Below are 24387 nucleotides of genomic sequence, written 5' to 3'. Positions count from 1 at the left end.
ATAGTGCGTCTGTAACACTTTTTGATATTTAAATTTATTAATAATTAACCCTTTGAATGCAGGTAGTATATTTTTACATTTTTCTATTTTATGTCTAAAGGAATCGAATACTTATTCGACTACAGATAACGGTGATATGATGATAGAAAGTGCTGACTGATTTAGAACTACAATTCCCATCAAACGTGTCGCTTAATGATGACGCACATATTGAGAATTTTCAGGAAGGTTGCAAAACAGTTGCGTCAGAAACTTGCGCACTTGTACCCAGAAAGGTGAACGACGAACGTTGTTCTTTCGGTATGTAACTTTGAATTGTACCTCAAAATAGCATCAGCATGTCACTGAAAATGTATTAGTAATGTTATTAGTTAGTTTATTTTCTTAAACTAAAACGGAAATACCTGTAGTGTCTAAAAGACTGTCTTTTACGCAGATATGTCGTGCTAGCTAACGTTTGCTAGGTTACTTAAGTAGTGAAACAGTAGGATATCAAAGTTTATTTTCTTCTCGGTATTATTGTTGTATTACTTAAACCTTTTTTCCTAACTGACTTTGTGATTTCCACATAATCAAACAGACAGAAATGTGCTACCAATGTGCTACTTAGCATCATGTCGCACTCAGTTCCTGTACCTGTGTTTATCTCTCAGGCTGATACAGGATAACATACAGTGACCATGTTGGTTGCGAGGCTGACATGCCTGAGGAGTCTCCCCTTATCCGTGCTGAGGCAGGGCTCCCCGGCCCTGAGAGCACCCACCCTGAAGGCCTGTCCACCCCTGCTCAGGCCCCAGCAGGTACAGTAAAGTTAACACTGGCACACATAGCTCTCTAACAAGCTTCTTCGTAATTGTGTCAACTGTCCATTAGGATGACACCACCACTATTATTGCTACTATGAAAACAGTAGACAAGGTTAGAAGAAACTCTTATAAATCTTTGGTCACAACAGTAGAGACTGAAATACATAAACAATTACATCATGTAGTTGGCCTTGAATGTCTGGAAACAACCCCTTAAAGCATTTAATGTACATAAAGTATCAAGTCCCTAGTTCTTTTTAAATACATTCAAATGAGTCTTTCCTTGATGTGACTTGTGAGTTTATCATCCAGTCCGTTGTAATACTGTATGTATATCTTATTGATGGACAGATTAAGACTCGAAACAAAGTCTACAATTTACCTAGAAACAGAATAAATGTCAGATAATGCCTCCACTCCACTTTGTTTTGTATACAGCGCTTGCCTCAGCCAGGGTCCTGGGTGAGAGCAAAGTAACTAGAAGAAGCCTAATATTCCTCATCATCACGAAATAAGATATGTTGGCAGCAATTCAGATGTTTCAAACAGGATAGAAAAAATTGTCCAGTAACTGATGTGGTGCAACTTTGAGCCAGTCTTGTCCCATTAGTGTCCTCATTAGTGCATCTGAACTTCCCTCTCAGCGAGGTTGCTCTCAATAAGGCCGCCAGCTCAATATCTAAAATCTAAAATGATAGAAGTTCAATAAGGCACTGTAGGTCAACTGACTGATATATGTTGCTCACTCGCTGATTGTTTGTGGTTTTGATTTCTAGAAGTTGGGCATAAAATCCTAGACAGTGTTTCCCACAGGATTGGATTCTATTTGTGAAGGTAGCTGACCAGGGAGTGGTGCTTTTGAAAATAATTATTAAATAATACTGTATATAAGGTTAAACACTGCAAATATTTTAATTGCCTAGGACTTTGTGATAGATAAATAAATAACTGAACAATATATACTGCTTTACTGTCAGTCTCACCTGTTGCTTCTGCCCTGGCTGGCCCTCCCACAGCAGCATGTTGGCTGGTGTCCTCCTCTTCCTCTCCTACATGTCTCTTTTCATTAGCTAGAGCTATCCCTTCCTGACCCTCTCTTGCTGCTTTAGCTGCCACAGCAGTGCTGGTTGAATCCCGGAAATATTTGAAGCAAATTAATTGGATAGCTAATCACACTGGTCAGACTGTTCAGCTTTTCCATGTGCGTTTTCACACATTTTCACACATGGGAAATGCAAGTGTCTAGGTACTCTGTCTTGGTAATCCCTCTGGTCCAGACTGTCTTCGCACCTTTTTAGTTTTTGAAAATGTTTTTTCAAATATGCATCTGGATTGAAGGGACAAACATTCAGCATCAGTTATAGAATTGACATTAACGTTATCCACTTGCATGAGCAGTCAGTATTGACTCGTAGTTATGCTAGCTGTCTTCTCTGTGGGGAAAAGCCGACAACAATCCTTCTTTCCTTGCGTGATCATATTTAGATTCAGAGTGATTGTGACAGGCTGCCTCAAATAAATCAGTGTATGGAAAATACTACTAGTCACCTAATTAGTATTTGCTTGTTTAATGCCTGTTCTTCTTTTATCAGGGTTTTTCCTCTAAGGCTAGATTTGGTTTTCGTCGTGGGAGGACGACCAAAGACCAGCTCAAAGATGCAGCTTTTGAGCCAGCAACAGATACCGCCATTAGAAGTAAGTACTGTGACATATATGATTTACATATTCTATTACAAACTGTTACATAACTGGAGTTTTATGCTGTCAACCTTCTCAAACAGTTTTTGAGTCTAATAATAATTTAATAGTCTAATAGTTTTGCAAAGAATATAATAAACCCACATAGATGGAAACCTTCTTTTATGGTAAACAAAATGACTACTGCATATAATAAAATTTTCTTTTGAAGCACAAATTATACCTTTTACCTCGGACAGTCACATTCCTGGTCTTCAACACTTTACAAGTAATTAGGTTTATGGTATGGTACAATGGAAATTAATGTGTCTAAAACAATTTTTGTTCTGTCCCTAGTTGACAGCATGGGAAGAATGGTTCTGGCTGGAGGTGCAGCAGTTGGTCTTGGAGCTCTTTGTTACTACGGACTCGGCATGTCAAACGAAATTGGTGCCATTGAGAAAGCAGTGTGAGTAACAGCTTTTTGTACCGGCTGCTCTTTCATTTTGTTCTGAAGCACAGATCATTAGAAAGTGTCCGTGATCGACTTTCGTTTGTTTTTCTTTCCCTCTCTCTGCAGGATCTGGCCTCAGTATGTGAAGGACAGGATCCACTCCACCTACATGTACTTTGCGGGCAGTGTTGGAATGACTGCTCTGTCAGCTGTAGCTGTGAGCAGGACCCCAGCGCTTATGGGTCTGATGATGAGAGGATCCTGGCTGGTAAGCTTTATAACTCAACACACTCACACACAGATGTATTTTTGAAGTCCTCACCGTATTGCAATATTCCTTTTTTAAAATTAAATTGAAGGCTAATAAACCACAGATTTCATTTTTTATTATTTGCACTTTTCAGTTGTGGCTCAGATGTATTTGACATATTTGTGAGTTCATGGGTTATTAATTTGTTCTAAACTAGGCTATTGGAGCGACTTTTGCAGCCATGATTGGCGCTGGCATGCTGGTCAGGTCCATTTCATATGAGCACAGCCCAATGCCTAAACACCTCGCTTGGATGCTCCATGCAGGTTTGTAAGACAAGTTCCTGTGGAAATATATTACTCTGTTCTGTTGTCCCAAACAGCCTTGTTCTTTCTGTCATGTAGTTGCCTTGGTTTAACACTAGATGGCAGTCATGTAAAAGGCGCAGTGAGGAATACCTGCTGTAGCATTCAATACACCTACAGTACATCCAGACGTATGGCACAGACCTGTTTAATTGTTGTTTGCTTTGAATGCGGTATTTAGCTGTGTTTCTGTTGTATTAATTCATAAGGTGTCATGGGTGCTGTCATCGCCCCCCTTACTCTCCTGGGAGGGCCTCTGATGATGAGGGCCGCCTGGTACACAGCAGGCATTGTGGGAGGTCTGTCTACTGTGGCCATGTGTGCCCCGAGCGAGAAGTTCCTCAATATGGGTGGGCCATTGGCCGTGGGCTTTGGAGTGGTCTTCGCTTCCTCTCTTGGTTAGTATAATGCAGTTTCACTTCAGAAACCCTGTTTAGGTTTCACCACAGATAATACTTCAAGGTGTCAACACTGAAGATGGCACTGCAAATACTAGAGAATGTGAGGGTGCATCAGCACCCGCTGTGCTACCACAGTCAGTGGCCTCATTCAAATCAGTGAGGAGGCTGCATTTTTTTCATTACAGTGTTGTTGATCTGAACACCAGTAATGTCTGCACTCTATACATAGACATGTCAATATAAACAGCAGTCTTCCATTTACATTACAGTGCTTCTGTGTTGTAGTGTTTACAACTGATGACGCTGAAAGTATAGAAGTGTGAACATCTTTGCAAAATGTCACTAACTTAAATTAGACAATTTGAATACGAATTATACCATTAAACAGCTAATTATTAAACTTCAGGTACTGAGGGTTTTTTTTATGATAATGTCCTGTGCCACATGAGAAACTGCAAACCCGATGAGTAAATCACACCTAAAGTGTTATTTTTCACACAACTAATCTGGTTGATTTATGTAAATGAATTTGCTCGACGTCAGACAATAAAAGAATATTTGAGCTCTGTATGAATTAATAAGCATGAACTACAGCATTTAACTGGTGTAATATATGGAGCATACTTATTTACTAATGAAACTATACAGGCTTGACATAGATTTATGAAAGTCAAACTTGTAATATAAATGAGGAGGATTTGTTAATGTAATGGGAAATTTAACTGTGTAAAAATGTAAAGACCTTGGTAATATTTTGTATATATGTGTTTGTCAGATAGTGTAACAAGACTTTCTAATTCTTCACACAGTTGATCTAAACACTGTACCTGCCTATCTAGACTTAAACATAGGTATAGTTTGTTTTTTATTTTCATTTTAGCAAAGAAACAAAGAAAGTGGATAGTGTGCACACCTCTCCCCAGCTGGGTACAAGTGCAGGGCAAAAAACAAAAGTATATGCAAAATTCAGTGGGCAGACATGCTCTCCTTTTTCCTGTGTTTGTTTTTAATTTCTGGCTCAACAAATGTATAAGAATCTAATTTGGTTGCAGTTATGGACAGAAATCTGGCCATGACTGAGCGCCATTTCTGTCATGGCTCAATTTCTGAGCATCAAAGTGCACATGATGATCTTGTTAGACAAACCAGAACAATTTGTAGTTCAGATTTAAAAATGTATATATGTTTACTAACAATTAAGTCGCCAAAAATTGAGAACTGTGGTCACTATAGTTTCTGTAAAAACTTCAGATAGGTAGTTGATCATTCAGCTATCTACATAATTAGATAATCAGTTAGCCCTCGATGCTACCGCTTTGAATCCACCACTGTACTGAATCTGTGCTTGTCAGACTCACAGAATATGTCCCTGTCTTTTTCAGGATCAATGTTCCTGCCACCCACCTCAGCATTTGGAGCAGGCCTTTACTCAGTGGCCGTCTATGGAGGCCTGGTCCTGTTCAGCATGTTCCTTCTCTATGATACACAGAAGGTCATCAAGAGGGCAGAGACATACCCACTCTATGGTGTACAGAAATATGACCCCATCAACGCGTAAGTCACTCCAGGAAATATAAAATACATTTTAAAGGTTTTCTACACAGTAATGTTTGTGAAACGTTTGGAATTCCCTGCATCCAGGTATACGTTCTCTTAAATTATGGTCAGCTCTGCGTCTATTTTGCACTTACCAACAAATACAATCTATTTCAACTAATTCACTCGTTAATTAACAGATAACATTTTATGACCAATTAACGCAGAAAAGCAGTTAATTCTAAACGGTTCACACACTTTTTATCACCACTGTATGCACTTGCACTGAGGTGTGGATGTTAAATTCTTGATAATCTTACAGGTGTATGGGGATTTACATGGACACATTGAACATCTTCATGAGGCTTGTGATGATTCTGGCCAACGGTGGTGGTGGCAAAAGGAAGTGAACAGCGGCATTCTGACTTCAGCTTCAGTTTCACCTTTCACAGAACTGAGCAAAATCTTGTTTTATTACTAGCAGCATACACCAGATGTTATCTTTTAGTGGCTACTATTGTCTAACTAGTAAATAAACATGAGTGCTTTGCAAGTGAGCGAAGATGATTGCACTCTCTGGTGCGTGTCGCTGGTCAAAGTTAAACAGATGCACAGTTGTACATTGATTACACACAGACAAAGCTCTTATCTTGATTGTGGAAGTATCTGGTTTTCCTGAGGGGTTTTCCTGCCTCAGATGTTCTTTGTATTGTACTTTATGTTTTCTATTTATTTTCTCTTGAAAGTTCAAGAATCTGGTATATGCAGCAGAAATACCACAAATGTCAACCATAATCACAACAAATGTGATATGAATATGAATATATTATTCCAGTATACACTGATATTGCACTTCTGCGATGGATTAAAGAGGTTGGCATTAGTTCATATACATCTGGGAAAATATTTTCAAGAATGGAATCGCTCAATAAACAAGTCAAAAGGGATGTTTTTTGTCAGATGTTGCTGCTGTGTGAGCTCCCTTGTAGCTTGTAGCTGTATCTATTTTGGGAAAGTGATCTTGAAATCCAGCAGAAGATGAGATGACATGATTCCTGACATACTGTAGGTGTTTCTCACCAAAGATAGTTTGACATGTCACAGTAGGGAAATCACAGGTGTAAATAAGAAATGTAATGTCTGAATTCCATTTAGCTGCTTCAGTTTCAGGGTCCTGGTGGTGTTCATGTCGGCTCACTGGGACAGCTGAATACAACAGAGCTATTGTTAATGTTACTAGTAACACCTGTGCTTTTCCTACTATGTCAAAATTAAGTAAAAAACACTGTAAATTTAAAAAGTAAAAAATGCATTTTATAGCATTTTTCATTCATAAACATAAATGACTGATGAATTTTGAATAATTACTATCATTATCAATGAATCTGCTGATTGATTTCTCAATTAGCCCATTAATTGTTTTGTCTAGAAAATGCCAAAAATAGTGAAAAATTAATGTTATAATTTCAACAGTCAAAACCCCAATGATATTAAATTTACAAAAATATACAGAAAAACATCAAATTCTTAATTTTTACTTTAAAAAATGTCTGAAACGATCAATCATCAACTAATCGATTGATCGTTGCGGCATTAGATTTTGGGGCTCTCGAATACGAGTGTAATTCACACACAGTAATATTATCATATTGTGGCCCTATTGCCTAATAAGTTAATATCCTTTTACAGAGTCTTGGTTCTTATTATTTCCTCTTAAATCAATTATCAAACTTGTTTTCTTGTCAGTCATTTATTTTCTTAGAAAGTCACATTATGGACATTTGTAATAATAATATTACCAAATATTCATACATTTGCATTGATTCTGTTTGAACATCAAATATAACTTAGTTATAAACTTAGTTTGATGTGATATGATATAATAGACTATTACAACAATAGAATAATCTGTTCTGTTTGTTGAAAAACTTCTAATGGTAACAATAATTACATTTTAGGTGCATAATATAAGAAATGTATTGGTGACACCGATGGATGTTTGAAATAAGTTCAGTGACCTGCAAAACTAACCACCAGCACTCAAACAACTAGAGCAGCAGCTAAGATTAATAGTGAGCGGAGCCTATAATCAGTGTGAGAAAATGTTGTACAGTTTTGCCCACAACCTGTCGCTGCTTCTAAATAATTAAAACCTTGTGTATTTTATCATTTGTCATCTACACCAGACTGAGGGACCAGCGGGGGTCCACCTTGTATTTGCCTATAAACAGTCAGTGTGTAGCAGCAGATGACAAAGGCTTAGCGTAGTAATCCTCTTGTCCACCATCTGGCCGCTCCTCTAAAATTAAACCTCCAAACCAGGGCACTTGCAACAGATGCTAACATCTGTAAATATGCAGGTGCTTCATTAAAGCACATACACGTGGAGCACACAGCTGCCAGGCAGCGTTTAAATCTCTTAGATCATGCTCATGTTTAGGATCGTTATGATTCATATAAACTGTGAATTTAAAAACCTTGCAGATGGGAGGGATAAAAAGGGCAATAATGGATGATATTGGGGGAAAGCCTCAGCATGCGGAGAGCTGCCATTACTGGGGATAAACATTGCCCTCTGTCAGTCATTTTCAGATTGATGACCAATATTTGGTTAGGGTCCAGGGTTTTTACTGCTTAACGAAAGCTTGAGTCAGTGTGTGTGTTATAGTTTGACCATTTTTACCCACAATACCTTAAGAACTCAAAGCACTTTGTCTTATGATCGTACAGAGATGCACTGTAGGTTGTTTTCATATCAGACTAAACCTTTCACTGTGCAGTGTTTCAGCTCAATTTTAGATTTTGGTAATGTCAGTCCACCACTTTGGTCCACCCTGAAATATCTTAACCACTACTGGAGATATTGCCTTCAGAGTTTGCACAGACAATCATGTTCCCCAGAGGATGAATCCTCATAACTTTGGTGATCCCCTGACTTCTCCTCTAGCGCCACCATGAGGTTTATGGCTCTTAGTGAAATGTTTCCACAGCTATAGGATGGATTGCCTTCAATCCCCTGAACTAAACTCTAGCACCATCACCAGGTCAAAATACTTTGGTTTATGGCTGAATACTTGACATTTCCCCCAGCCTAAAGCATATGTTGTGTTTAGCGCTAACTAGCAAATATTAGCATGAAAAGTATTTCATGTATTTAAGTTAATTTATTTAAAATAAATTTACATTGTTTACACAGTTAACTATTTTCATACTTATGTTGATTATTAGTGTAAATATTTACATCAGCAACTAATGATTAGCTGAAGCTGCTTCAGAAAGTTTATTATCTCTCTGTTTTTTTCTCATTAAGTGTGAGTGATCCAACCACCGCGACCACCCACAGTTACACACACTAAACGAACATGATAAACATTAAATATCAGTATGTTAGCATGCTAAAGCTGGCATTTAGCTCAAAGCACTGCCGTGCCTAAGTGCAACCAAGTGCAAAATAATTCAGTAGATTATTTCGGTGCATTTTTGAGGTGCTTGTCCTTTACTTGAGTATTTCTGTTTAATGCTACTTTATATTTAGTAAATATAGGCCCTCTACTTTAAAAATAATCTAGTTACATTACATTTATCTGGAAGCCATAGTAAATAGTTGCTTTACAGATTCAGAAAAAAACTTCTAAACATCTTTACATTTTTGATTTTGAGTAACATCTAATTCTTGTCTTCACTGTCAAATTCCAGTATAAACACAGCAGTCCACGGTTTCTTTTGTTTATTTTCATGAACAGAGCAGATTTATCATTGGCTGCCAACCAGTCAGAGGTGAGGGTGTCACTGAACATCAGACACTATTTTTATACCTGTGAATACAAGGAGAGCAAAAGTCTGCACCTCGAAGTGAGTAAGTCAATCAAGTGAACTAACCTCGCCAGCGAACGTGCGCTCACATGACAACTGCTGAAAAACAAGAAGGTGCAAAAACCCCCCAAGGGCAAAGTGGAAATTGTGTTCAAAAATAAAGAATATGACGTTTCAGGGTTTTGATCGTCATCAGATACGTGGAGGGTTGCAAGATCCAAACGTCACACACGTCTTTTTCTTTTTTTTTCTTTTCTTTTTTTTATAATCAGATCAGCTGTTTATTTTTGGGCTGTACCCCCGAATTGAGCTCAGCTTTTTGGTTTTCACCGGCTTAATCTGCAAATGATTCACACCAGAAGGACGTCTTACAGTTTTAGACTTGTGCCTAGTGGCAAACATTGTGTGCAACATGACATACGAACATTAAAACTGAACTGAAAATGTAAAGTAGGCTTGCAGCTCAAGATTTAAAATCAAACAACACACCCTCATGGGGCCATGTTGTGTGTCTTGAGGCGCAGTGATTGACAGGTCACTGGGTCTCCTGGGGAAAGTGGACTGCAAAGGCCAAAGAAAGCCTCTTGGCTGTAAGTGCATCAGAGATCCACAAGTACAGCTCAGGCTTGTGTTGGTCAGTGAGCTGCCAAGGAGAGCAGGAAGCTTAGGCCAGTGGGACTTACTACATGTGACTAATGAGTTTGCTGAAGCCCTTTAAAACAGCAGTGGAAGGAGCCAAATGTGCCATGTGTCTCTGCAAATCAACAAAGAAACAAATGTGCAGCGCGCGACTAGAAAGGATGATAAACTTGAGTACATTGGATATAATACTGACAGCATCATAGATTTCAAACGCTTCATTGTAAGTCTAAAGAAGCATAGTATGTCACAAAGTCTCTGATTTCACAGTAATCATGGATGCAAGTGCCCCATGTGTACATTGTCACATGTGCAGAGGTGTGATGATCACGCCGCATTGTGTGAAACCTCAACTCTCTTCCCTTGATGTGTAGTTTTTTCCAGGAGAAATCGGAGTGAGAGCAGCCTGGTGGAAGAAGATGTCTGCGGAGGGAAGGGATGCGTCACTGGATTAGTGCCTGAGAATCTTGTCCCAGCCTCTTCCTCCTGAGCTGCTGAGACGCCTCCAGAAAGGGCACGACACTCGCTGCTCGCTTTCCCTCCACTAAGCCTTCCACATGAGCCAGCCAAGCCTTACCTCCCCTCCAGGATGAAGAAAGAAAAGAAAACGCATGCTTTGCTGTTTCTCCTCCTGCTTCAATTCACCTTGGGTAGGCTTTTTTTTTTCTTTCTTTTTCTCATCTTTGTTTGTGCTAAAGACTTCTTGCCTTGCTCTTATCTGGTTAATCCCCTAACACACTGGGGGCTTGTACATCTTAGTGTAGACTGCTCTTGCTGCTTGTACTTCATATTTAAATGTGTGGTTATGTGTTTGTTTGTATTTTGATAGTAGTAACTTAAATACAAATCTGTTTATAATCATGCCCTTCCTCCTCCTCCTCGTCCTCCTCCTCCCTGCTTTCGGTTCCTGTCCTTTTTAGCAAGTGAGTGCAACAGTTATCACTTAACTACATAAGCATTTCCCTTAGAACAAAGTATAGATACATCTATGTGACTTGTGTGACATTTGTATAGCATATGGATCGGCTTGCTAATTTCTATTTTACTGGAATAACTTGCGGCATGTTTATTTGTTTTTCCTTAAAGGGCAATCAGACTATGCTCCATATTTTTATGATAATGGACCCAGCAGTACAAATGGGAATATGGCCCTGTTCAGCATCTCCGAGGACACACCAGTTGGTAGGTCTCACATGCAAGTCTGATGATGACTTTAACAGTCACTGGTCTTTTTAATTTCATTGTGAGATGATGTTCAGTGTAATTTAAAGGTGTTTATGTCACAGCTATGAGGCTCCAGTTAATCACTGTAATACCTTTTGGATTGTGACGTACGTCAAGACCTACGGGAAGAAAACAAATGGGCGGTGGCTCATCATGACCTGATTATCAAATGTGTCATTTACACTGAATAAGAAAACACAGAGAAACTAGAATTAAATTAAACAAAAGCGTTTGCACCTTCGCTGCATGATTTTAGTGGATGTAGAAATGTCATGTTTAGGCTGCACTGATTCTCTGTTTCTGTCTGTCATTTGTTTCCACATAGGTACACAGATATACATCCTGAATGGCACAGATCCAGAGGGGGACCCGGTACGATATGGTCTGACTTTTGAAAAGGGCTCCAAAGAATATTTTAGGGTGGAACCCAAATCTGGAAACGTGACTCTAATTCAGGAGCTCGACAGAGAGGTGAGCCTTTTAAAGAGACTCTTGTTTTGAAAGTCTGTCACCACTGTGGCTCAGCGTGACATTTACCTTTTTCTTTGTAGAAACAAGGTGAAATCTCAGTGCTGGTGAGCATCACAGATGGAAGAAATAAAGTAAGTTCTTAGTATTTATGTGATACGTTTTTGTTCATACTGACTTGTGAATGAATCACACCATTTCTACTTTCATAACCTCCAGCCCATCATGTTTTTACAGTTGTGGCTATAACATTATAATAGTGAATTAAAACAAAATAAATAGATCTAAACATGTACATATACAATATCTGCTCCTGCAAAATATGTGCTGTGACAGAATGGAAACAAACAGCAGGAAACTTACTATGACTACAATGTGGACTTGAGAAATGAATAAATATATAGAATGAGCTTTTTGCGATCACTTCCAGTTAATTATTTGTTGTAGTTATTTTTATTTGTGGTTGAGAGTTTGTGTTTTTGTTGCTGCTTTCAGGTTGTTGAAACAGTGAGAGTGTTTGTCACAGACGCCAACGATGAACCACCTGAATTTCAAAACCTGCCTTTCATCATTGATATCCCAGAGGTACAGTTTATCAAGCAAATACACCTTATATAATATAAGTGATTCAATGAAGTCCTTGTTCTAAATCTTACAGCTGAGTCAAAAAATAATAATAATAATTGAGAATAAAGTGGGTTTCAGGGTTATAAAATATTTTGTCTCTTTATCAGGACACTACTTCGGGAAGTAGCATCTACAGAGTCCAAGCCGTGGATAAGGATATGGGCTCAGGAGGCAGCGTCTCATATTATCTACAGGTAACTTTACAGCTTCATTGTTATGCAGATGATGCACAGCTGTAACCCTGGCATCTCTAAAGCCTCTTAGTGAAATTGAGGGCTGGATGAAAACTTTTTTTGAAACTGAAGTAAAACAAGGTTACCCAAGGCTGTTTTTCCAAGGTTACCACTAAACCGTAGGAGCACATTGGATGATTCATGTTGATTTTTTTAAGCACTAAATCCTGGTGTTTATTTTGACTCTAAATTTGTTTTTCAAACTCAGGTGAAAAGATTTATCCACATGTTTCTGGTTGAACTTTGCAACAAAGAAAATGTAATTCATACTTTTATTTTGTCTCACTCAGTCTACTGCATCTATCTTTACTCTGGCATTAAGCTAAAAAAAAAAAGAAGCTCTCTCCAAAATGCAGCAGCTAGCCTTTTACAGCAACATGTGCATGGAAAAGTGACCTAAAGTAACCTAGGCTAAAACAGTTACAGCTATTTTTGGTATTTGCACGTGACTTCCAGTTAAATTCAGGCTCATTTGTAAGATTTTACTAAGCACACATAGAGCTGTTAATAGCTTGGCTTCAGCCTATACCTCTGGACCTCTTAACTCCTGGACCCTGGACTTCACCCTGAAGTCTGCCAACAAGTTGATCCTCTCAGTTCCCAAAACCTTATTTAATAGCATGAGCGAGCATTTCTTATTTTTTTTATTTTTTTTAGTTTCTATTTTCATCTTTTTACTCTTTTGCATTTACTTTTTATTGGTGCTCTTTAATGTTTAGATTCAATTTCCACTTTGTAATCCATTCTTTAAAAAGCGTGTTATTTTTATTATTACAACTGCACCATTGTTATCCTCATGGTGATACTGTTAACTGGCTTGGTGTGGCCCTAACATGGAGGGTGTAAGACCAGAGGTCGAGCTGACATCATGAGAGCTGTGCCGCCATGTGGAGGAAGGAAAAGGGCATTTGAGTGATGGGACAGTGTTTGTAGGGGAAAGATTAATCTCATACCAGAGAGCAGTCTGAAAATGGTGTTACTTTAGTGGATTAAATTTCAATTACATTTGAGCAAGGCATTGAAGGCTTAATAACGGCTTAGGTTTGGTCCGGGCCAACAGCTGACAGCACAGTACTTGTAGCTGTCCATGTGTTAACTATGTGACAAAACTATCCTGATGGAAGAGTGTTGAAAAGTGATTAGAAATTGGCTTGGTTGCACTCGATGGCTGACTTCAAGCGAGACTGAAACACGTGTCTGCTGTTATCCTGTCAGACCTCCCCATTCGCCAAGTTCACCATCGATGGGCACAGCGGGATCCTTAGAGTCAAACCAGGCGAGACTCTGGACTACGAGACCACGCCAACACACTTTGTGACGGTGGTCGCAAAGGTGAGAGGTCGCTGTTAAACACACATTCACCCTGTGAGCAACAGGTTTCAGATTCATCCATCTTATCAACATTCAAGTCATATATTTTTGCCATTTGTTGCATTTGATTACATTACTTTTTGGGAGTTAACACAGCTTGATGCCGAGACCTAAACTGGGGCGTTAATCAAATATTTGCTAAAGAAAATGACTAAAGTTTTTGAATAACCCCCAACAACCTTTCTCTTATTCTGGTGGTTGTCAAATTAAAATCACTTGGAAACTGGAAGGTTTTTAATGGTGTGAGATCTACTTCTGCACATGAAACAAGGCAAAACAAAGCAGCGCAGGAACCTGGAGTCCTGATGGTGTTGCTCCCAGTGGGACTAAACTGAAGTGTACCTCAGCTCTGTGTGTCTGTAGACTAATGTTCTGTTGATATAGCCACTTAAATACCTGTCTTTAATGACGCTGGGTAAATAGCATCAGATACTCAGACATTAAAACCATGATAATATATAAGTATAAAATTTTTGGTCTAATCGTTTCCATCAATTCAGTCAGTCAGTTGAACTCACTAATGGTTAAACTGAGAGAAGACATTACTGCGTTATATCCACACAGAGAACGGTCTCTGCATCTTTCGCACTCACTGAAGCATGAAAGCATCATTAACATAGCCATGCAAATGGAATTACAGATTTCAGTGTTTCCAATTATATTGAAATTGAGGATGAGGAGATTTACATCCCATTTTAAAGACAGTGAAGCATCCTACCAACGTGCCTGATAAAATCTTACCAAACCATTTTGAAAATAAACATATGTACTGCCAATATTTCATTTTATTATGTGATGTTATTTGACTGGTTTATAGAAACCAAACTTCTCAGTTTCAAGCTAAGGCATTTGGTTTCTCCAAGCCAGTGGAAACCTTTAATCTTAGCAATTTTAATTTCTCCAAACATTTAGTTTGGTTAAAAACAGCTTTTGGTTAAATTAGATATTGTCTTTAAAAAGAACTTCTGGTAGCAGATGCATATCACGGGCCTGCCCACACAAAGATCGCATCATTTCAAATGTAAAATGAAAATGTCCATAACCACATCTTTGTTATTTTATCATACATTTCTTTGGACAGAAGAATCAACTAAATGTGTAGATAATGATTAATTGTACATTTTTCTTCTCAGGATGGAGGAGGAAAGTACAAGGGGAAACATCAGGTGTTGACCTCCACAGCCACTGTAACAGTTAATGTAATTGATGCCCAAGACATGCCTCCATCCTTCGTGGGAACCCCTTACTTTGGCTACGTCTACGAAGTCTCAGTTCCTGTAAGTCCTCCTCTGATTCTCTACACAACATTACGGCGATCAGGGCATTGATTTTGTTTACAAAGAGTTTTTTTTTCTTCTTTTCCCAGGGTTCTGAAATATTCACTGTCTATGCTAAAGACGGAGATCAAGGCAATCCTAACCCCATACATTATTCCATTATGAATGGTAAGAAACATAGATCAAGAGATGAATTCCAGTGTGAGCTGCCTTGTGTACTGTGTTTGTTGTTTGTCACATTTACCACTTCTGTCCTCACCTTTCAGGTAGTGATGGTGTCTTTGATATAAATAATACCAGTGGATGCATCACCCTGACAACGTATCCATCTCTGCTGAAAAACGAATTATATGAAATTATAGTCAAGGTAATGTTTAATTCATCATCTCATATAAGGTGATTTGCTTTTGCCGCTGAATTTGTTGATGGGCGTAACTTTTAACCCCAGGCATCTGAGGTCGGACCAAACGAACAGCTGTCTGATGACTACGACATCACCACGGTGACAGTCCGGGTGGTGGATCTCAACAACCACCCTCCGACCTTTTACGGAGAAAATGGACCACAGAGCAAGTTCGAGGTCACCATGTACGAGCATCCACCTGCAGGGGAGATCCTCCGGGGCTTTAAGATCACCGTCAATGACTCCGATCAGGTAGCTTTATTCCCACATTCTCACTTTAGATGTACAGTGATGTGCTGGACAAAAGCTGGTTTTCGAATAATTTTCTACTGAATGCTGCCTTGTCATGTTGAGTTTGCTCCTCTACTGACAGATCCACTAATACCTCTGGGTACAATGTTGCATAAATATCTGCCCAATAGCCTCAAAGTATGAGCACTTATACAACACCATTTAAAAATGTTCATAAAATCTGTTCATTAATTCAAGATGAAAATGTTATTCATGATGCCTTGTTTGTTTTGTTGTGCAGGGAGCAAACGCTAAATTTAAACTGAGGCTTGTGGGGCCGAGCCGCGTGCTGCGAGTGGTTCCCCAGACGGTCCTCAATGAAGCACAGGTGACCATCATTGTGGAGGACACATCTGGCATCGACTATGAAAAGGGAGCAACCCTTTCTTTTAAGGTTAGCCTTACTTACCTAACACTGATAGCAATATTTCACGATGAATTAAATGTCTTGTTTTCTCTGGTCAACAGCCCAAAATCCAGAGATATTTGTTGTTGAGAAAAATTGTTGTTGATAAATTTTGGCTATGCTCAAGGGATGGCGAAGGTCTGTCTGTCCGTCACTTTGGTCCAGACTAAAATATCTCCTATATCCTTCCTCTGGTGCCACCAGCAGGTTGAAATTTGCAAATTTGCAATTTCCATAATGAAATGTATGAGCTGTTACTTTGATACTTTGATTGATGACCAGTTAGTTTAAAAATTAATAACATTACCATAAGTCTCAGCAGTACTACTTTGCATGTTAGCAAATGTTAACAAATCTATTCATTTCTCATGTAATAACAACCCTCTGGCCAGTTATTACATTTTCTTTTATTTTGCCATGACAAGTAAATATTAAAAACTAATTCTGATATCTAACAGTTTCTTAACAATGAGCATTACTGCCCCACAGAGCCACTTCTGTGGCTGTTTGTCAATAAACCAATCAGTTTATCAACTAAACGTTTGAGAACTAATTTAACCACACTTTGCATGTGTCTGTCTGCAGCTGCTGGCAGTGGAGATCGACACTCCTGAGCGCTTCAGTGCGACAGCTGACATAGTCATCAACCTGCTGGACACAAACGACAACATCCCCAAATTCACATCCGATTATTACATCGCCAGGGTCCCTGAGAACTCTCCTGGAGGCTCCAGCGTTGCGACTGTAACGGTAAGTCAATCACGATTAAACTCTGGTCTGACCTAACCAAAGTGATTATATAATCCATCAATCCTCCAATGAATGCATATTACTCGGTGCAGTTCTTTAGGTGAAAGCAAGGTTGTCACCAGGGGGGGAAAAAAAACAGTCAGTGGTCCCTGGCTTTGTTTTTGTTGTTCCTCATTATGAAATCCATGTCTGCATGTGACATCCTGGCATGTGCTTTCTGTTATACCTCAGGTGGGGAGTATTATTAATAGAAATATTGGCACATTTGTCTCATCGTTTCTATTCCACTGTAGCTATGTATCCTGCAGCCAGGCAATATGTCCAAGCTATGCAACGTGGAATAAAAAGCTTAATTTTGCCCCAAGGTTAATCATGCTGACCTACGAGTCCATCCCCACTCACAACAGGAAGAGACTTATAGCCTGCCCCACCCACTCTACATGAGCTTAAGACCCTAGCTGGTTGTCCTCAATCAGCTCCAGTAAAAAAACATCTAAACACCTTCACTTAGCTTGTGTGTGTAACTATACTTAATTAAATTGATCAGATTGGTAAATATTCTTGTTTACAGAGTGTACCTTTTTCATACTTTATTGTAAGAGCTATAAGTACTCATCTTCTAATCTCTGTCCTTCCAGGCAAATGATCCAGATTCGGGGCCTTGGGGTGAAGTCAAATACACGATTTATGGATCAGGATCAGATTTGTAAGTACAAACCTTTCACTCCTGCCAGTTTAGGTTTGCTCTGATCAGATACTTAACTCTTGCATTTCCACAAACACATTTCATAGAGTGACAAGTTATTTTTATGGTACAACTCGAGGCTGCTCAGAGGTTTCGGGGTGTTTGGTAAACTCAGTCAACAGGCCACTAGTCTTGATTCTCTTTGATCGAAGAGGTTAGCAGGAAACCAGTTTGATTGGCCCCTCTGCTGCACAAACAGCCCGCTCTAAAATGGCTGCAAGATGCTGGCTAATCTCCTAATTGGATTGGAGAGTTAAAAATAGACAGCCTGGCCCGTCTCACATAGGGAGAGCCAATTAACATGCAATGTGACAGCTGGAGCCACAGAAACGGCAGCTTTGAAAAGCAAGGCAGCGTGCAGTGAAGGAAAAGTGAGAATTTATGCTAGTCTGCAGGCAGCGACCTGAGTTAATTGTGCGAAAGTTATCAGTTTCAAGGCAACTTGTGAATTTTCACAGTGAAAAACAAGATGGAGAAGACGGCTGAATAAAATGGCAGTAAGCCCAATGATGAACAAGCAAGCACAAACCTACACGCATGCTGTATAACTCTTTAAATTTGTTATTTTTGCAGCCCTTCGTGTGAAATACTTACATTATTATAAAACGTTTGAAGTTGTTCTGAAGGCAGAACATTTTGTTTGATAAAAAATGTTGAACAATCTTGGTGAACATCGGTGCAGTCTATCACATGGCAGGGCGTGTATTGCTGCCTGCCACAATGTCTGTTTTTAATTCAACCACTGGGAAGTCAGAAAATCTCAAATTCTATGCATAAGTTCTTTGAAAGAAAAAAATAGAAATGTCAAAATTTCCATGAGAACTGGCAAAATGTTATTAGAGAATAATGTACAGTATAAAAAAACAAATTAAAAACCCTTCAAATCCAAATAGATCAGAATATTTTCTTTACTGAATCTGGTGAGAATTGGATAAAAACAAAAAAATGTCTTTAAGAAAGGGATCCAGAAAGAATGTCAAAAGGTTTTTGCCTTTGCATCTCATTTAATGTGACTCAAACAAAAAGTTCAGATGCAACCAAATATTATTAACATTTACTTTGCTGGCCTATTATAACATTTTGTAAAATCTTACTGGACTCTCTTCAGTAGTTACTGAGTTATCTGACAAATACAGCAAAAAAACAAAAAACAAAAACAGAAATCTACCTGAAATTGTAGATTTACAAAACTGATAAGACAAAACTGTGGCTACCCGGAAAAATTCATAAAACTAGAGGTTAATATGAATCAACAGACAAACAAACAAATAACATGATTGGCTTTACTGATCCTCAGGGAGGAAAGTCACATGTTACAGTGGCAAAAAAAGGGATAGGAAATATGAAAAAGAAACAAATATTTAAAAACAAATAATGAATTATTAATAAATTGTATACATCATCATCACCATCAATATATTTTTACAACATGCTCCCTGTGATAAAGGACAGAAATCTGCTTTTTAGAGTGAACTATTAAGGGAGTGAGTCATGTAGAGATTCACAGTACGTGACATAGTGTAAAAATCACTTGCGTCGTGAATTAAGATGCCTATCTTAGAAACACTTGGTTCAGTGGGATGTGTTTAACACAGAATGGACAGCTGTGGTTGTGACTCATACACCGTCTGAACCGTTCTGAACCTGCAGGTTTGCCATCCACCCGTCATCAGGCGTCATCTCCACGCAGCCCTGGACCAGCCTGGACGCAGAGGTCAGGTCTAAATACAACTTCTACGTCAAGGCTGAGGATTCGGAGGGGAAGTACAGCTTGGCCGAAGTCTTCGTCACTGTCCTCGACATGAATGACCACTCTCCAGAATTTGATGACAAACTCCTGGAGAAGACCATGATCATTGGCATACCTGTCAGAGTAGAGGTACATACATGATGCTGCAACATTCTTGCATTGTACTGAAAATACATTTCAAAATCAAAAGGTAAAAACACTCGCTGTTTGTGATCACACATTTAGAGATCATAGTATGGAAGTCCAGGACTGCCAATATTAAAAAGCAATTATCTTTACTGTAGTTTAATTTGATCCACCATCCTGATGTTGTAAAATCTCGCTTAGCAACTGAGCTTCATTCAAAACTGAATGAAGTCATATATTATAAATATTAGACTTTCAATTAATAAATTGACTTAATATCCAGTATGCAGGCTTTTGACTGAAATATTCAACCAACAATTTTGTGTTATTCTGCTTCTTTCTACAGGCCGTAGATGACGACGCAGAGTCTCCAAACAACGTCATTCAGTACTCCATCATGACAGCCGATCCTGACAATGCATTTGATATCAACGCTGACACCGGGGAGATCAAGCTGAAGCCATACATCAAGTCCATGGAGATTGTGCAGAACATCACCAAGCAGAAGGACTGCAAGTGGTCTCTGGTGGTCCAGGCCAGGGACAGGGGCTCTCCTTCTTTCAGCACAACAGCCGTGGTCAACATCGACATCACCGAGGCGGTAAGACCCGCTCTGACTCGCAGCATGCTTGCAGCGCTTTCTATTCCAAGCCTGAGCTATAGATTCAAGCAGTTTAAGAGAGGATAAATGACATTGTTGTCATGCTATGCAACTGCTAATTTAGCATCCTTGTTTCAGCCGGCCACATTTCATTTGCCTCATGTCCTCATTAACATGAACCCATATTTTTTCTAATACTTCATGTTTTCACTATGTATTCATCCTCTCACTCTTCATGACATGACTCAGTGTTTTTGGTTTTGTTTCTGTGTTGTGTATCGTGCTTTTCAGATCAAAGGTCGAATTGTTTCATACTTCATGGGCCTCAGCAAGCGTCCGCTGACTGTTTTTGGAATTTGTCTCAGCCTTGTCACTTCCCTCATTTTACTAACAATCTGCATATCCACAATCCTGTACTGTAATGCAGTGAAAAAGTCACGAATCAACCCTGAGAGTAACTACATTAAAGTGATCCGCAGAGTCAAGTGAGAAATAACTGATACCTGTACCGCTATTCATTCATAACCCTCAAAAACATTTTATTTTTTTTACTGGTTTTACTTATGTCTGTAAAAGAGTACTGGAGCACATCATATGACAATAAGATATTTTCTTTTCTATTTTCCATATTTTTATCCGTTTTATTTTTTTAAATTGGAAAATGTTATAAATGATATATATTTCTCATAATATAGTATGGATTTTTACGATACCATCATCCTATCATTCACTATTTAAAATACTTGCTTTTTTTTAGAGCATGACTCAGAATATTTGTGACTAAGATGGAGCCTTTTACTTGGGATTTAAACCTGGATTTGCTCACTTAATCTCTATTTTTCTCACACAAACATGCACTTCAGTCCGTTTTGGTCTCATGAACTCATCATTCTTCTTCAGCCCTCATCAGTCACATGCCAAAGACAAATCCTAATGCACTGCACTGCCAGACGCATTCCCGACAACTAGTGTTGTGCTTAGTTCTTAGCTTCGCACCAGCAGTCCTGTACTGTGGGACAGAGGAAGACTGAGGGTGACTGAGTGCAAGTGCGGAAGTGTTACATTGTCAGTAGACATGTTGTTTGGGCCTCCTCTGTCAGTGCTTTGCTCATCCATCTCTCATGCTTGCATGCTTCAGGCAAATGTTACGTTAACGCTTTGATTCAGTCCATTGGACTTGATTTAAACAATTTTATTTGTGCTCTTTTACAGACTCCTCTCAAGGGGCCTATGGCGGCCTTTTTAATGAAAAGTAGAGACAACCCAATGAAAGCTCTAGGCATGGTCACTGTTATCATTAGTACGTTGGTAGGGGTGACTGTTTTGATCTCTACGGCTATGTACATGCGCAACTCAAAGTCCAACAGGATCATGCCGGCACGTCGCATCATCAGGAGGCGACCCAGGGACCAGCAGCCCTGGACCTTCAAGATGCCCAATATCACATTCAACCACCCTGCAGACAAGTTCACCATCGGTGACCCAGAGAGAAGCCCCCACCGGAACACCGGCAACCCCCGGCCGAAGCCTCCACCCCCCAGTGCACCTTCTCTTCCCCCTCCACCTCCATCTAACACACGGCCCAGTGAGAGGCCCCGGGCTGTCCCAACAATATCTGGCGCGCTGGCTTCCAAAGGTTCAAAGAAAGCTAAATCTAGTCGCCGCAAAGAGGGAAATATAAGCTCTGCTTTAGTGTCGGAGCTTAAGATGAAGCTGGAGCAGAAAATCATCGAGAGCAACCAAGGTTATTATTAACACAAACATCTTGTTTAAGGTTGTCCAGTCCATTCTTTGACGACTCTACTGCTCTTAGCTCATCTATTGTCGCAGAGTTCTCATCTGAACCTCGTGATGATCTGGTAGGGTGGGCCTACCTTTAGGTTATTAATGGGTAAACAGTATAAGGGTACAACAGGAAGGCTTTCAGGTGTTTATGTCTTAACGTGAGATGTTAAGCAAATGGGATTCACTGCTGACCTGGCTTAGGGAAAGAGAGGCGAGAGCTGGAGTCTGTCGGTGGTGCAGTAGGTAATTCACCACACTGCCATCTTGAGGAGGATTACATCATCTGAACACTAAGAAGCAACCACTGTAAATTGCCCAGAGAAAGGGAGAGAGAGAGAGGATTACAAAGATTTACTGTGTATACATAAGTTGCATAACTTCCTGAAAAGCATAATATTCCAAAACTCTGTGGTGTTTTCAACACTGAATTAGGATTTCACTCAATAAATCCTAAAAAAAAAAACCAAACATGTGCAGCTGAATGACACAGTCAGGAAGAACACCACTGCTTATTATAAAGTGCTAAAGGACCTGTGTGTTAATATTTTTACTGTGTTACATCAGCCGCTTGAAAGCTGAGAAGTTGCTCTTTTGTATGATTACAATGTGCCACTGTAGGTTTTCACAGTAACACAAGCTGAGTTGCTTTTATTTATTTGACTGTGATTCTAGAAAAATGCTTTTATATAAATTGACATGGGTCCAATTTAAATGTACAGCGCTGTATTATTTTCTTTATTTTGAATACACATACTGTATATGACAAGATATGTACATTTCCCAGTTGTATCTTGCAGCAGTAAATAACACAAAATACAAACGAAACCATCTAACTCCACTCATGGGATACTGTTGGTAAAAATGAGTCGTCTGCTTGAGATTTTCAAGCTCAGATTGCTATGTATATAACTTGCTTGGACATTTCCTTTATAGATATACATGTTTATATGTAGAATCTGTGTCGAACATTTAGGGTCCACATGCAGTTACTTTCCATGTTACGCTCCAATGCCTTCAAATGTAGGCACATACAGTTTAATCTCTGTAATAAATATCTTGTATCTGACTATATCTTAACTTATAACTATCTTAAATAAGTTGAGATAAACTATATATCTTAACTGTAAATTACAATTGCCTCGTCCTATAAAGTAACTTATTTGTACCGTCTTTGTACTGTCTTGATTTTGAATAAATATTTGAAAATAAATTGGTCCATGCTTCTTTTTGTCCACGGGTTAGATTTGTTATAATAGTTTTGTTTAGAACACTTAATTTTAAGTTTATATTAGTTTAGTTTGATAAAGTTTTCTGTGGAGAAGAATGTAATGTTTTCAGTGTAAACAACATGGTAAATCAAAGGCAACAAATATTAATAAATAATAATATATGTAAACTCTATATTAATTTGAAATGCCAATATGCTAAACTGCAAACCAGTGCTGGAAAGTAACTAAGTAGATTTACTCAAGTACTGTACATAAGTACAATTTTTACTTTAGTTAAGGTTACTTTATACTCCACTACATTTGAGAAGGAAATATTGTACATTTAAATGCCAATTAAGATTTTACACAAATCCATATGTTTAACAATCTTATGAAATTCAGTGTTTTATTAAAGATTACACCGGTGGTTCCCAGCATTTTTGGCTGGTGACTTTTTAAGAGAAAAGCCTCAAAGACGGGTAGAATTATCACAACAAAACTATCTCTTGAACCTTAGGAGGGGCCCGATCCTTAGGTTTGGAAACACTGGACAAAACTGCATAACTGCATATAAAGAGGTAAAAACTGGATCCACTGCAAACAGCAACAGCAGTAAAATGCTGCTTATACATTGATGCATCAGTATTAACAATCTCATGTCAGGTATAATTTTATTTAGTCACAGGGGCCTGTTCTTTTACTTTTGACACTTAAAGTACATTTAGCTGTTAATACAGTTGTACATTGACGTAAGTGATTGTAAATGTAGGACTTGTAATTGCAATGGAGTATATTATTAGTTGTATTGGTACTTAAGCTAAGGATCAGAGTACCTCTTTCAACACTGCTCAAAATATTATATAGTGTAGAAAAGATCTTTATATTTCATTTTATATTTGTATATTTTACATTATCATATATAGCAATAATTAACGTCTGTTCATTTATCGGTAAAAAAATGTTAAAGTATGTATATATATATATAAATAAAACATAATTGATGCAGTGATGCCATTGTGGGTATGAATTGACTAAACATCATATACGTAACAAAACTAACAGAAAGTACAACACACACTCTCTATTTGCCTGTGCAGCTGATGTACAGACGCTGTGAGCTCAGAGCTGTCATTAAATGGAAATATCATGTCCTGCTGACTAGGATTCAGATAGAAAATCAC

General features: G+C 38.7%; 2 protein-coding genes across 3 annotated transcripts; both read left to right on the top strand.

Annotated features, from left to right (window-relative positions):
* The first annotated feature begins 219 nt into the window (after positions 1–219).
* ghitm (growth hormone inducible transmembrane protein) lies at positions 220–6381 on the top strand. The gene is made up of 9 exons (XM_022743398.1): positions 220–300; positions 654–800; positions 2399–2501; positions 2841–2952; positions 3064–3205; positions 3405–3513; positions 3762–3950; positions 5336–5507; positions 5812–6381. The coding sequence occupies exons 2-9, from the start codon at positions 681–683 to the stop codon at positions 5897–5899; spliced, it is 1035 nt and encodes a 344-aa protein (XP_022599119.1). The 5' UTR covers positions 220–300; positions 654–680; the 3' UTR covers positions 5900–6381.
* A 4073-nt stretch (positions 6382–10454) lies between these two features.
* LOC111219932 (cadherin-related family member 1-like) lies at positions 10455–23158 on the top strand. 2 transcript variants are annotated; one of them, XM_022742789.1, is made up of 18 exons: positions 10455–10591; positions 10862–10864; positions 11028–11123; positions 11491–11636; positions 11717–11767; positions 12129–12218; positions 12368–12454; positions 13709–13825; positions 14998–15141; positions 15231–15309; positions 15408–15508; positions 15590–15796; positions 16077–16229; positions 16827–16991; positions 17630–17697; positions 19387–19615; positions 19959–20213; positions 21426–23158. In XM_022742789.1, the coding sequence occupies exons 1-18, from the start codon at positions 10531–10533 to the stop codon at positions 21966–21968; spliced, it is 2595 nt and encodes an 864-aa protein (XP_022598510.1). In that variant the 5' UTR covers positions 10455–10530; the 3' UTR covers positions 21969–23158. The 2 variants fall into 2 exon arrangements, with proteins under 2 accessions (XP_022598510.1, XP_022598511.1); XM_022742790.1 differs by lacking the exon at positions 10862–10864.
* Positions 23159–24387: the final 1229 nt, after the last annotated feature.

Source organism: Seriola dumerili, unplaced genomic scaffold (assembly GCF_002260705.1).
Source record: "Seriola dumerili isolate Sdu_G_001 unplaced genomic scaffold, Sdu_1.0 BDQW01000068.1, whole genome shotgun sequence".
Classification (NCBI taxonomy): Eukaryota; Metazoa; Chordata; class Actinopteri; order Carangiformes; family Carangidae; genus Seriola; species Seriola dumerili.
Note: the sequence above shows the minus strand (reverse complement) of the source record. Positions and strands in the feature narration are given on the sequence as shown.

Bases quoted from the DNA above. Each gene is read 5' to 3' on its own strand.
- ghitm (XM_022743398.1), top strand. From the start codon at position 681: ATGTTGGTTGCGAGGCTGACATGCCTGAGGAGTCTCCCCTTATCCGTG. The intron at 2,502-2,840 runs GTAAGTACTGTG...TTCTGTCCCTAG, and splicing joins AACAGATACCGCCATTAGAA to TTGACAGCATGGGAAGAATG. The intron at 3,514-3,761 runs GTTTGTAAGACA...TTAATTCATAAG, and splicing joins CGCTTGGATGCTCCATGCAG to GTGTCATGGGTGCTGTCATC.
- LOC111219932 (XM_022742789.1), top strand. From the start codon at position 10,531: ATGAAGAAAGAAAAGAAAACGCATGCTTTGCTGTTTCTCCTCCTGCTT. The intron at 12,455-13,708 runs GTAACTTTACAG...TTATCCTGTCAG, and splicing joins GCGTCTCATATTATCTACAG to ACCTCCCCATTCGCCAAGTT. The intron at 13,826-14,997 runs GTGAGAGGTCGC...TTTTCTTCTCAG, and splicing joins TTGTGACGGTGGTCGCAAAG to GATGGAGGAGGAAAGTACAA.